The sequence below is a fragment of the Antedon mediterranea genome, chromosome 3 (genome assembly GCF_964355755.1).
Source record: "Antedon mediterranea chromosome 3, ecAntMedi1.1, whole genome shotgun sequence".
Classification (NCBI taxonomy): Eukaryota; Metazoa; Echinodermata; class Crinoidea; order Comatulida; family Antedonidae; genus Antedon; species Antedon mediterranea.
In genome coordinates this window covers 18919672-18934948 of record NC_092672.1, presented here as the reverse complement: position 1 = coordinate 18934948, position 15277 = coordinate 18919672, and the positions used below count along the sequence as shown (strand labels likewise).

Sequence of the window (15277 nt, the reverse complement as noted above, 5' to 3'; positions counted from 1 at the left end):
TAATTTGTTATAACTTTTTATATTAAGAAACAATATAAGACAGGGTCAAGGTTAACATACGTACCTCTACTATCACGAAATAAGTACAAGAACCCTCTTTTTCTTTTATGTCACTAGGCATTCCCTGTTTGTTGAGGGCGCCATCACAAAACATGTACGGTCCGGCGGAAATCGCGCGAAACTTAGTTTATTAGTACTGTAACAAAAATACAAATCCCTTGTAAATTCCCAAAAGTTATGGCTACTAAGAATACTGAAGAAGGTACTTCTAAAATGTCAGGAAAGTCAGGTTTACACATTCCATGGTAAGAAAGTCACAAACACAGTGACACCGCTGTCTGTGACTAGGCCTCCTCTAGGCCTAGTAGTAGGCCTAGCTAGCCTAAAAGGCTATGTCACATGTGTGTGTAGATAGTGTAGTAGTAGGCCTACTAGGTCTAGCCTAGGCCCTAGCCTACTACTAACTACTATAATAGGACTAGTTTAGTTACGTTAATGTTGACTAGATAGGGAGGATCCTTGAATTCAAGGTAAATTCAAGGTACTTACCGTACACCACTCTAAATGAGTGGTGCAAGAGGCTTGTGGGCCGGTCGTGGCCCTCTCTCTATATCAGTAATCTTTTCCATTGATTGTAAACCTCTAATGAAACTTTGTATTTATTCAGTATTTTATAATAATAATAATAATAAATTAAATTTATAAAGCACCTTCATAATGACAGAAACAAACTCTAAGCGCTGTACATAAAAATAACTGTAACATCTGATCAGCGTAATCTAAAACAATCAATACCAACTTTTTTTTTCAATATTTTATTAGTCAATATTATAATTCAATTAATTTTTATTGTTATCATTACTGTAAATAATCACTGTTCAGTATATATTTTACTAACAGTTACCCAAGTTCACTCTTCCCTGGTACAATACATTACGAGTGTTGACAAAGTGCGAGGCAGCGAGGCAAGCGAGGCATGCCAAATATTTGTGCGAGGCATCATTTTATCATTTCCAAAAATGCGAGGCATATAGTTTACAATTTCAAAAAGGTGCGAGGCATATCTTAACGTGCTATTATGCTATATTATAGGCCTAATAATCAATCGATAAAAGCGTATCTAAATAGATTCGTGTATACACTCATCATGTTGTTTATTTTTATGTACGATTGTTTTTTCATTCAAGTCATATCGTGTCAAATTTTTCTTTTACAAAAGTGCCCAAACTATGGTTCAAAAATCTGAACGACAGTCTTCAACTTTCGATAAACAATAATTGTTATAGCGACACACTCATCAAATGACTGCAATGTTTGTTGGCATTTCGAGCGTGTTCACTCACATGTCTCTCGAACATAGCAGAGTGAAAATAATATTTTGTCACACCCCTGCGCCTAGATCCGGTAGACCCGAGAGATGGAAAATCCCTCTTTACTATTTAGCAGGTAGCGGAATGATTCAGCCCTCAGCTCAGAGGATTGTGGTGCATTCCCCTCCTATAGCATGTGGTTTCAGCAGCAACGCACAGACTTCTCTCTGAGCGGCGTGCCAAAGACATTTTTGACATTCCATTCTCTAGGAACAACACGTGTACCTCTCTCGCAAATAAGGTGAACACCGATTGCCAGGACAAGTTCAATAACTGGCGGTGAATAAAAGGTAACTGATATGGCGATCCAATAACATGCCGCAAAGAAAAAATTGCGACAGAATTCTGGAGCGCGTGTGAAAAAAGACTTACGTCCGACAATTGTAATACTAGGCCTAAAATTAAACTTTAGCTAATATGCTTAGCCCTAACCTAGATAAGAGGCCTATGTAGAAAATAATTTAATCAATTTTGATATAATAATAATTGGTGTAATATTTAATAATGATACACTATTCCTGTTTTAGTAAGCTAGGTATATTACGAACGATTTTTATTTATTGTTGTCCATGTACGTACTAATAAACCTGGCGCTAGTTTCCTTCGCTTGTATTTTTACTCCAAATTTGATAACTAACTTTATCGTGTGAATACCACACCTTAGAAGTATACCTCATGAGTACTTTAATGAAAGAATCACATAAAAAGTAACAAATAAATCCTTAAATTAATGATTTTACAAATTACAAGCGTGTTTCTCGCACACTGTTCGCGAATTTCACTTATTCAATGTTCAATATTTTTGTTTCTATGGAGCGCCAAAAGAGCAACGATAATAGAGGACTAAAACTCAGTGGAATGCATCAATTTCTCATGCATTTATTGGTGAAAAACACGTTTTATTTCAATATATTTGTTAATTTGTCAATAAAAATGCTGTAATATGTTACTGCTGATACTGTTCTGTTTTCAAAGAATAATAATCGATCCTAAATCAACATCACTACCTAGTCTAGACCTAGGACATCCTACTAAGGATATTATGATGAATTTTTCTATTTTATTCTTTAAAAGGTTAACGAAACCGTGTACATTATCAACAGTAACATTTTTCCTTACTGACAGTGACAAAATCTATTGAAATTGTACTTGATTTTCACCAAATAATGCGTTAAATATAAATGGATTCCACAGATTTTTTAGCCCTCTAATTAATTTTGCTCTTTTGGCGTTCCATAGAAACCAAAATATTGAACATTGAGTGTGCGAAATCAAGAAAAACAACGTCTGTAAAATCACCAATTTAATGGATTTATTGTTACTTTTATGTGATTTTTCTTCATTAAAGTAGGCCTACTAATTCTAAGCTGTGGTAATTCAGGATAAAGTTGGTTAAAATACAAGGCAGGTGCAAAAGGAAACTAGCCTAGCGGGCCTAGGCCTAGGCTACTTCAATTTCGGTGATTTCCTGCCTTGCAATTTTGAGAAATGATAAAATGATGCCTCGCATTTTTTGATGATGGTAAAACGATGCATAAATTTCTGACTTGCCTCGCATGCCTTCCCTGCTTCGCGTGCCTCGCTGCCTCGCACTTTGTTACTACCCATACACAAATCTATAAATGTATGTATAGTGCTGAGAGGTACATTAATAGACGTTTATTATTTTATTTTTTTTTGTCTTGTGCGAGTTCATCTCACGTTTATTTAAATTCTCAGTGATGAATATATTGTATACATATAAGTACATTTGTGACAATTAAAGTAAGTGTTTAAAGTAGTTAAAATACAGTTATATTTACATAATAAGATACTTGAATTCAGTATTAACCATATTTGTTTTCATTTGAATTTTAGATATGATGTTAATTAAAATGTACAAATGTAAAATGGCGGTAAAATACATGATTAAAATCTTTCTTGTTAAAACTATCTTTTTGGACAAATCGTATTTCTTTTTTTTTTTGTTATTATTTTTTTGATGAATATTGTTATGTCAGTTATTTTACATTTTTGTATAGGGCATAATACTGCATTTCATAATCGTAGATAGTCATGTTATTTTCCACTGGAGAACAGTGACTTAGTTGAATCTGATTGATATTCTCCTTCCTTGTAGGCCTACACCCCTTGAAAATAAATTACATAAAACAGACAATTAATAATCCACAAAAAATAACAAAACATAATGATAGCATAATAATCTTCTCAGACATTACATCGACCTGAACGTGTGCCGAATTGTCCCGTCGCACCTGGGCCGAATCGTCCCGTCGCACCTGGGCCGAATCATCCCGCATTCATCAATTACTGCCTATTATAGAAGCTTAGAAATGTTAATTAGTAAGAAACATAACCTAGCCTAGTGTTACAGTATCACTGCATTTGGTGTTTGGAAAAGGGTGCTAAATCTTATGTTTAGCAGCGTGCATGAGATAGGTAGAAACATGAGCAAGAATACAGTATATCAGTATTGTACTTACCACCCGTGAGATTCATTTGAAATGGTGTATGGCACCCCTACAAAATAAAGTACATAAAACGAACAAAAAATCCCCCCAAAATAACAAACATAATGTTAGCATAATAATGTACTACAATCATGAGGTAGAGACATGAGCAAGCATACCGTATTGTACTTACCGCCGTTGAGGTTCATTTGAAATGGTACGCCGGCTGCACTGCGCTAATGACACAAGTGTGCTGCATGCTGTCTCGATATTGCTAATGCCCGCGTGACCAAATTGTGACATAGGAAAATGGCCGAGGATTACCGATCGCAAGCGTTCGGCAGTTGCAAAGAAATTGGTCTAAAAAACACATTTTTCGTACAAATTTTCCATTGTAATATAGACTAATGGATAAAGTGGAATTAAAAGGTGGCCCAGCTCGGCACTAATATCGAACTTGATGTTTAAGAGGAGATAGAGGAACAAATTTTGGCTTAGTGCTATAATATTATAGATAATTAATATTTGTTTGTAAAAATCACTGTAAATACACGTTATTATAATACCAAAAAAATGTACGATTGATTGAATAAAGTTCACATACTGTATAATCATCAACTAATAAATAGGCCTAGCTATAACATTCTAATTTAATTACATATTTATATATTGAGAAAACAGCACTATTGTATTGTAGTGCAAAAAATAAATGATAAAAATGTAAAGCCTAAGTTTTTTAAAAAAATGCTTTCATTTTTGTGGAAAAAAAATGCTAATCCTAGTGTGGGTAAAGATTTGTTTATGCTGTTCCGGCCTAATCCTCCCTCCTGTGTATTGAAAAATAATCTTTCTTATTTAGGGTGGAGAAATATAGACCAATCAAGCTGTCAGATGTAATGGGTAACCAGGAAACAGTAAGCCGATTAGAAGTGTTCTCTCGAGAAGGCAACGTTCCAAATATCATCATTGCAGTAAGTATAGTTAAAAGGGTTTACAATCGAAACCCGGTGAAATGGCCGCCAACTGAAACGGCTGCCAATTGAAACACTGAATTAAAGTGTATGAAACGCTGCTGCAATCAAACGACGTGTGGTTCAACACAAAATTGTTTTACATTTAAAAAAAAATTGAAATGACTTATGACATGTAAATTAATAAATATTAACAGATATATGTTTTTAATTATTTATGTATATGTTTATGGTATAATAAATCATTTTCAGAACATTGTCGGCAACTCCATTCAATATAACATTTTCCACTCCTCTTAAATACTCTGCTCGCTTCACTCCACTCGTGGAGGTATAAAATACCTCCATGCTCCACTATCACACTTGCGATGTTGCCATCTATCACACTCACAGTAGTCCTTCATTCTCGATAACAGGTTGTTAGCATTCAATACAAGCGTTCATGTTGATAATTGTATACAATGTAATGTTCACTTGGAAAAAAAAACATTTTAAGCACCAAAAAGTGTATGGAATTTTTATGTGCAAATAATAAATTATTGTCTTTATGTAAATGTTAAATGACGCCGATACGCGGAGCTCCACAGATAATATGACTAGGCACGGTTAATGCGCTAACATCTAGTAACATAAATTAAAAACAATTAGCCCCGCGAAGGGTGTTGTTGATACACATAATAGTAAAACAATAGGACGCAACTTTATTTAAAATGCTTTATTGGCATAATATTAATACATATATAGCATGTTTGAATATTATTACACAATTTCATATGTTATTGAATTCACTATGGACCTAATAAATAACAATAGCTTTACTACATAACATATATATATAAATATTATTACAGTACATTCATATTTGTTTTGCCTAAATTTAACTTTACAATAATTGACGTACATTATTTGTTTTATTAATACATTAATAAAATTTATATTGCACTTTGAATGGTAAATGACTATAAACATTATTTTAATAGAAACGTAACTAAAAAAATATGTTTATTCTTAGATTTTATTCTTAAACATATATTGGTTGGTTTCATAGGCTTTAATGTACGTTCATAATACACCAATTGGCTTGTTGTAGCTGCGGCGGTGTCCCATAGAAAATATTGGCGGCCGTTTCGGTCACACACCGTTAAAAGTTAGCACTAAATACTCTACCAGACACATGCTGTAAATTTGTACAGCTGCCACATGTGATACATATGTGACGCTGTATTACAGAATTTGCCTATGATACTGGACATACTATATAATGCCATATGTGGAGGACAATACACAAACAAGAATAGAACAAGGTTATTAACTGTTTGAAATTTGTAGAGAGTGTTTGGTAGGTGACGGGTTACAGAACAGTGCAAAACCATGTGTGCAGGACATTTTCCTAATCAATTTGTACACAATCTTTTTCGCAACTTATGTGCTTGTCATGGAGATACTGTATGATCCAGCATTTGTAACGATACATGCTTTTGTAATTATATGCATGCTAATACATTGGCAATATATTCCAATAAATAGCATGCATTACCGCATTTTATGTTATTATGGATCTTGGTTTTATCATTCATTTTTCTTTGTCAAAAAAAAAAATCAGTAATAAAGAAGTTATACTGTAGTTTGAATCGATCTTGTTTTTATATTATTCTATAAAAAACCTTGCAAAATAGTATATACCTTGTTATTGAATTGACAAAGCACCAATGTTAATTTGATTGTTGATCTTTTCTAGGGTCCTCCTAGAACTGGTAAAACCACAAGCATTCTGTGTTAATTTGATTGTTGATCTTTTCTAGGGTCCTCCTGGAACTGGTAAAACCACAAGCATTCTGTGTTAATTTAATTGTTGATCTTTTCTAGGGTCCTCCTGGAACTGGTAAAACCACAAGCATTCTGTGTTAATTTGATTGTTGATCTTTTCTAGGGTCCTCCTGGAACTGGTAAAACCACAAGCATTCTGTGTTTGGCCCGAAAATTGTTAGGAGTAGCCTACAAGGAAGGTGTTCTGGAACTGAATGCATCCAATGATAGGTAGCATGTTTGTTTTTCTTGTGCATATACATTTTCATAATAGAGTACTGTAAATACAATAAATAACATTATCACTAAAAAAGTCACATTATTTAACCATCCATACACAATAATAATATTTAATAATAATAATAACAACATATATCTGTCATGAAGCTTAGATGAATGGACTTAGGTTAGGTACTATCAGTGGATGGAGATTAGATCGGGCCAGGGTTACTCTACATGGAGCGGATGTTATTATGATTTCATCCATAAATTGTTATTGTAGTGAAAGTAATGCGATGGCGTGGTACACCCCTTGGGCTATTTTTTAATCCAATACACAAAACGATGACACAAACTAAAATTGGTAAAAGGTTAAAACACATGTTACTAACATTTGCTAATGCAAAGGCTGACTTGAGCAGCACCACCGAAAAAACAAAAAACAAAAAAAACCACTCAATAATAGTCACAGAAAAGTGTGAGTTGAATAATGCATTAAAAAAAAATTTTTAAACAAGGTTACCAAAATCCATTCCAATTATCTTCATACTTTATATCATTTGATGTATCTTGCAAGAATTATATTTTTTCACAAATGATGGGCTAGGTTAATTTAGGCTGGTAATAAGGTGTTGGTCAAAGAATATTGGTTTTTTTTTCCTCCAGAAACATTAATGACACTACTACCATTTTGTTTTGTTTTCAGAGGTATTGATGTTGTAAGAAACAAAATCAAAATGTTTGCACAGAAGAAAGTGACTTTACCAATAGGAAGACAAAAGATTGTTATTCTCGATGAAGCTGATAGGTAAATTAGTCAAAGAAATAACCAAAAAGCCTATAGGCCTACAGCCTTAAGTCATTTATACTGTGGATGTTCTCTTGTGTCTCTCTCTAGAGTAAATTGTCAACTAGACTACTGGGAATATTACTTTAAATTGTGCAACAGCTTTTCTTGCACAATTGTAAATTGCACAGGAAAAGTTGAACAAGTTTAATATTTAGTAATTGTTTATACCTGTTACCATTGTTATTTCACTGTGTTTGGTTTCTGGTTCCATTCAGAATCCATAAATCCTTGATTTCATCTTTAAATTGCATCCATATCATACACTTCACACATTACTTACAGTATATTAAAAACAAATGTCAACTTAAACTGCAAATTCAAAAACCAAGAAATTCAATGTAACACCATCATTGGAATAAAATAAACATTAATATTATTTGCAGTATGACAGATGGCGCTCAACAAGCACTTAGACGTACCATGGAGATCTACTCCAAAACAACACGCTTTGCGCTAGCCTGTAATACTTCTGATAAAATTATTGAGCCAATTCAATCCAGGTGTGCTGTTCTGCGTTACTCAAAGCTTACAGATGCTCAGCTCCTCAGTCGATTATTAGAGGTATGTGAGGCAGAGAATATATCGTATACAGATGAGGGATTGGAAGCTATCATCTTTACATCACAAGGTGATATGAGACAGGTATAGTGTAGAGCAATCATATTTCCATAATTTAATATCAAGTGAAAGAGAATATTGTAAAAATTAACCTTTACTTTATGCCTAGATTACCTGGATAAACCGACCTTGGCCTATCACTCTAAAATGAGCATTAAAGGTGGAATATATATATACCCTATCACACATTGGTGTATTACATGGACCTTACCAAGATGGAGTAACTCAACACAGTTTTTAGGCATTGTTCTGCTTAGCTGAGATGAGAGACTGTAATTTTAAATATCTGACAGTTTATAATTTTTCTTTGTCAGAAAGAAAGAGAAATTGCATTTTCTTTGAAAAGAATTTGGTATTGTATTGTATGCTGGAATTAATAGTTGTTTAGTTTTGTGTGTCTTCTCTATTTGAAATAGAACCTAAATAACCCATTACATCTGTTAACAATGAAATCTTGCAGTATTTTATGTATATTTATTTGTTGTAGGCACTTAACAACCTCCAGTCAACCCACTCAGGATTTGGGCATGTAAGTCCAGAAAATGTATTTAAGGTATGTATGTTGTTACTCTTTTGTGTTTTTAAGTTTCATGATAAAATAGATATACATGTAAAGTATAACTTTCAACAATAATAACATTTAATCATTTAATTTGCAATAAAATATCATTACAATAATTACCAATTTTATTACCATTAAAGATATATTGTCCCCCTATTTTTTTAATGTTTTCGTTGAATATGCCATTTTAATTTCACATAATAGTTATTTACTTTCACCAAAAATTGTTGGCGAGTGTTCTCAATGTACTTATTACATGAGAGTAGGAAAAAACATCTGACTCCGTGCTGCAAGCTCCAAACTCCACAGTAGTTGACCACAATTGCAATTCTGTTAGTGCAGTACCTGCTGCTAAAGCGTGATTCCCACTAGACTGCAACATAATGCAGCGACGTATTGATGCAAAGTGTTGTATTGCGTAATCACAAGTGGGAACCGACGACGTAACAGTGCTGCAAACAACGCTACGGGAAATCAAATCAGTTTAATTTCACGCAAAAAAACGCAAGGCAAGCTTTACTTGGGCTCGAATCTAACCCCTAGACATCAGTGCAAACTCGGTGGTCTAGATTTACAAACGCCAGGCTAGTGATATAGAGCTAGTGGGTTTGAGTCCCAGGCTAGTGATCTAGAGCTGGTGGATTCGAGTCCCAGGCTAGTGATCTAGAGCTGGTGGGTTCGAGTCCCACCCAAGAATTACTTACTTGACATGTAATTATGTCTACCTCAGAACACTTTTAATTCAATCATGTGTGTTCATTATTATAACAGGTTTGTGATGAGCCTCATCCGTCTGCCATACGAGACATGTTAGATCATTGCATAGCAGGCAACATTGATGAGGCCTACACCATAATGGCTCACTTCTACCATTTAGGCTATGCATCAGAGGACATCATAGGCAATATTTTTCGTGTCTGCAAAACTCACAATATGGCTGAGTTTTTAAAACTAGAATTTATCAAGGTTTGTATTTTCTTTATTTAAAATATTGTAAAATAATCTAAACCATTCTTTATTTATATATTTTTGTATGTTATCAGTATGAAGGAATTTGATTCAACTTCAATTCAAGTAAACTAGTATTGTAAGCAGAAGTAAATTGTTTACTTGAAATACCTAACAGTTCCAACCTCAACTTATCCACGCCCCCATTCAGAGACTAAATGCTTTCTGTAATTGTGTTTAAAATTGGAGACTGTAAATTTACTTTTTAACTTGTGTGAAATAACACTCCAGCTCTTAGGTCGAACATAAAAATTTACAACGGGGCTTAAATAACAACTGAAGCTTGGTTCCCACTAGAACGTAACGCAAGGCAAACGTTTTAACCAATGACAAGCGAAGTTATAGACAGTTAGCAATCACAAGCGAATAAGCCATCGCTTGTGATTGGTCAATTCACTTGTGTTGCGTTACGTCCTTGTGTTGCGTCGCTAGTGGGAACCACACTTTATCAGAAATCAAATTATTTATCCAAATACTACTGTTATGTTTATGACCTTCAGCAGTTTATTTAAAATGGAGAACATTCATGAGAAGGCAAACTATTTTTAGATAAGCGAAACATAAGCAAAGCTATCTGTAGCTTATTCAAATCATAAATGTTTCGAACGTTAAACAAAGTGTATGCAGTCGATCGCATGTGTTTGTCTGTCTGTTTGTTTGTTAGCAAGATTACTCAAAAAGTTATTGCAAGATCTTTACCAAAATAAAAATACAGATAGATACCACTCCATTAAACTTTAGAGGCAATCTGGACCAAGGTCCCAATTCTGGACCACTTTCTAGTATTATTTTCAGACCTGTTTTGTTAAAAAATAGGAGACAATTTTTAAAAGCTGGTAAGCAGTCTTAAAGTAAACTGAAATTACATTTTCACGAGGAACTACTTCTCCAAAACACTTTATTTTTGTACAAGAGGCAAGAGTTATACTTTGTGATTTGTAATTTTAAAACCTAATTTTATTTAATGTACAGGTTTTTTGATTTTTAAAAACAGCATTATTAAGACACGAAAATAAAAAAAAACATTTTTCCGGTGAAAATTCATGTAGGAGAATTTTACAGTAGGCGGAGGTACAGTATGCACTCTCGGAGTGCCATTCTAGTTTGAAATGTGATCTATAAGATTGCCCTGCACAAATATGTAAAGCATGTTTTTGTACTTTAAACAGGCCGTCAATATGGGTAGTCTCATTACTAAGCAATGGGCACAATGTGTCGAAATTATCTAAAGTATACAACTTAAATTCATATAATTATGAGAACCTTTACATTTTTGCTTCATAGGAAATTGGATTCACTAATATGAAGATAACAGAAGGAATGAACTCATTACTTCAACTTGCTGGGATGTTAGCAAGGTTATGCAAGATATCAATGTCAACAGAACAGTTATGATAAATATACAATGTATAATACTGGTGGTGGATGTTGCCTCAATTACCTATGAAAAAAGAATGTGAACACTACTGATTGAATAAGTGAACCACTTCTAAACTGTCCAGTCAAATGTGCTATCAGACTACAGTATATAAATAGACTTTGCCATGAACGTTTCTGGTTAAAACTAAGAATAAAGGTGCCAGAAATAGAAGGCCTACTATTTCAGAGGCACCAAGGCCCATAGTTTTTATCAAAAACCAGTACATTTGCTTAATATTATGGAGAAAACATTTAAATACTCTTCCACTTAAATCATATGTGGAAGAAAAATGTGGCCATGTAAAAATGCAAAGTTTGAGTACAGGTGTTATAAACGGTACACTCAAAGTTGTGAGTAATTTTTCGAGAATTAGTGAATACAGTACCTAGTATCTAGTATTTATTATTATTGAAAGTGCTGATGTACTCTCCTAATTCCAAACTTATTGAGGTTCAAAAGGTCCTAAATTCATTTTTACCATTAGAAAGCATTTCTAATACCAGATACCATAAATATTAGGCCAGCCAAAGGGTATTTGGTATTGGGAAAGTTGACTAGTAGAATCTACATTTAATTATGTGATGCTTTATCAAACAATCACTAGATAGTAGATGTTTGAGCCAAAATATATAACTATTTGTATTTGGTGTAGAAGATGGTCACAAGATTTCCAGAAAAGTTTTACTACTCATATCATGAATATACAGATATTCAATACATAATACTCCATATATAAAACAATTAATGTATGATATTGTAATTAAGCTTATCTCTATGACTGACCAGACAATGAACTGAGTTGTAATAAGGTAAAGATGTCATGGAAGGCCTACAGTAAACTGTCAACATGTGTGTATTAAAAACTAATAAAAAAAATACATTCTTTACTGAATTTCTACAGTGTTTAATAGATTAACCGGCTAAGATCGAGAACACATTGCTTGTACATTGAAGGCGGGCGTTCTTCAAATGTTAAGAATAAACATTGTATCTTTATCTCATATTTTGTTAAGGCATTTCTTGTGATCGCGGATGATCGAAAGGTCTAAATTTCGCAGCATCTTGTAATTATAAATCGAACATAGTCCAGTAGATTGGGGTGCCGTTAACATTGTCTATTATCTGATCAAAATCAATAATAAACAAGAAATATTTCTTACAAAAAACGCTGCTCGCTTATTGACGTAACAGTTTTAAAGATATATTGTCCCTCTGAGAAATATTTTTTATTTCAAATTTGTGTTTGAATATGTCATTTTATTGTCACATAATAGTTATTTTACCTGAAAAAAATGTAAAGCAAAAAATACTTAAATTGTCTGTCAGACAATGGTTTTTGAGTTATAATTAAACGTTTCTTTTCTTTTTTATATTATTTTTTTTGTTACAGAGTCTGTGTTTCATATCAGTTACTTTAGTTTATTTTATTGCTAAGGTCAAGTCTGGGGGTCACTTCATCATGCCTAGATACTTCATTCAAGTGTGAAGTATCATCTGACAGCAAATTATATAATATCATGGGACTCACAAATACCACAAATGCTTTGGGATTTGTCATTCAACCGTTAGACTCTTTCCCAGACGTTTTTTTGTGGTACCTATAAATTACAGTCGAATATGCATTTTAGCAAAACTGTCAACCTTAGATATATAACTGCTGCTTTACTTTCGGTTTCTTAATGAGTCTTCCTCCTGGGACGTAGCGGGCTAAAGCAGCAGCGTGAAAAAATACAGTGCATGCTATGAATGGGGAAAAAGTGGGACAAAAACCATAAAAAAAACCACAAAAAAAAAAATACAGCTACAGCAAATGTGTCATGTGATAGCTTAAAGATCAGGTGCAGCAGAGATATAGTTCACTGTAATATCTCTAAATATCAGGTGCAGCAGAGATATTTTAGTTCACTATAATATCTCTATATGGGTGCAGGCAACTACAATTTCAATTAATCATTTCTATAATTATCAGTAGTTTTCCAAATAAGATTTTATAATTACTGTTTGTACATTTCTGTGACTGTGTGAAATCCTGCCGCTGAGACTATATGATATAGTAACGGATACACTAAAATACCACCGTTACAATAGTTCAGAAGTACTCATTGAAAACCCAAAAATAAAATGGCCCGGCACCACTGTATTAAATAATGTGGGAAACCAGAGAAGAGTGAACACTCTTTCCTGGGAAACGAAACCTGGTAAGCCTCAAATAAATATCTTCGTTACTATACTGACATGGTGAGAACATGATAGGTGTAGATGTTGTGCATTTTATACACACTTTATATCATTAATTCTATCAACATTTTTGATGAGTATGATTTTTTTAGTTTGTACCTTCCGCATTGTTCCTTCACAATAATTGAACCTCTACTACTAGAGCCATGTGTCAGGACCACGGAAATCACTTTGGAGTGAGAAGATAAATAAAGTGTTTTTTCTTTACAAGGACGTAGGCCAAACTGTGGGTAAGTGCAGATCTTTGTAGGTAGAACTAACGTTTAATTATAAGTTCAAAGAATCTGTGCTGATTATCTAAACTTTATTTCCTTTCTCTGATATAAAAAACACAATCAAATTGGTAGAAATCAAGACATTTTTTTTCAGGATATTATTTATGGTCATATGTTTTCTCCACTTGTAGGTGCCCTTATCTAGGCTTATTATATATGGAATACTGTATATGTAAATCCACGAAAACCATTTTTATTTTGTTAGGCCTCAAGATACTTCCTTATTGTCTTTATCGAATCACATTACAGCAATAGAATATTTTAGAATCTCTTATTGAGAAATACGTTTTGTGTTTGTATTTAAAATAAAAGAAGAAAAAAACAGAAAAAGACGATCGACTTTATTTTTATATTATTCTTTTATCTGTAAATAGGCCTACCCGTTAAGTGCATTATAAAATTAAGTTCTTCAAAAGTAAATCTTAAATAGGTTGTGGTATTATCACTTCTGATTGAATACCTTACAATATCGGAGACAAAGACTATCCAATACACACAGAATAGGCTACTTGTCAATACAATAGGAACAAAGCGTCACAGGGCGTGTGAGATTCAAAGCCTCAGCTGATTGGCTCCTTAGATCTCGTAGCAAATCCGTAAACGCTAATAACGCATTCTGATTGGTCTAAACGCCTTAATTAATACATACATTTGGCCACTTTGATAAAAAATGTAACACACACTTTAGCGTTCTTATTTCCAATGTTTTAAAATGTTATACTTCAGAAATACCTAGATTTTCGTATCTGTACGTTTTTGGTGATTCATATTTACTTGTAATTGATAATTTTCCTTCATTTTTATACATTCTTTTCCTGTATTATTGCCTTTATTGATACCAATATCTTAATAGCTATGTCGCCCTCTTTATATTGTGACGTCATCATGACATAGCGATACAGTTCACCAATTTGTTAATGAATATTCATACAATATTAACATCATGATGACAAAGAAATAATTTTGTCAATAAAATGGTCGCTAGATATCATAACAGAAATATTGATATATATAGTGAGTTAAAAGGGCAAAAACAGGCCTTATTAGATAGAAAATAAAATAAACCCAACAAACACGATAATAATGATTTGTAGTTCACATGATTTATTTACTAGCAAATCACCTATTACATATGAAATTACCTGACCTTTTATAGGTCACTGTGTTACCATGTATCAAATATGCATAATATTTTAAACTAATATTATTAGATAAGTCAAAACATAATACAACGATCATGGATGTTTATTTCCTAAATGTATTCATTTCTAATAAGTATAAACAATAATGAAACTTGTGATTGTGAATTCTGCAAAATATGAAATATAAAAGAATAAACTATATATTTCTATTTCTATTTCAAAATATTTTTAAATCTAAAGTTATTCTTTTACCAACAAATAGTAAATTAATACATAAAAGCATTATGCATATTATTGATAAAAACAATAGGCCTATATAAATAATAAAATAAGGTGTGGTGTGTAGGG

The 15277-nt window shown here is 33.0% G+C and overlaps 1 protein-coding gene across 1 annotated transcript; it reads left to right on the top strand.

Annotated features, from left to right (window-relative positions):
* The first annotated feature begins 167 nt into the window (after window positions 1-167).
* On the top strand, window positions 168-12588 carry LOC140043681 (replication factor C subunit 2-like). The gene is made up of 8 exons (XM_072088184.1): window positions 168-305; window positions 4680-4791; window positions 6722-6828; window positions 7523-7624; window positions 8050-8308; window positions 8772-8837; window positions 9618-9812; window positions 11139-12588. The coding sequence occupies exons 1-8, from the start codon at window positions 238-240 to the stop codon at window positions 11247-11249; spliced, it is 1020 nt and encodes a 339-aa protein (XP_071944285.1). The 5' UTR covers window positions 168-237; the 3' UTR covers window positions 11250-12588.
* The last annotated feature ends 2689 nt before the right edge of the window (window positions 12589-15277 follow it).

Excerpts from the sequence above, each read along its gene's own strand:
- LOC140043681 (XM_072088184.1), top strand. The coding sequence starts at position 238 with ATGGCTACTAAGAATACTGAAGAAGGTACTTCTAAAATGTCAGGAAAG. Across the intron at positions 6,829-7,522 it reads CTGAATGCATCCAATGATAG|AGGTATTGATGTTGTAAGAA; the intron begins GTAGCATGTTTG and ends TTTTGTTTTCAG. Across the intron at positions 7,625-8,049 it reads ATTCTCGATGAAGCTGATAG|TATGACAGATGGCGCTCAAC; the intron begins GTAAATTAGTCA and ends TATTATTTGCAG.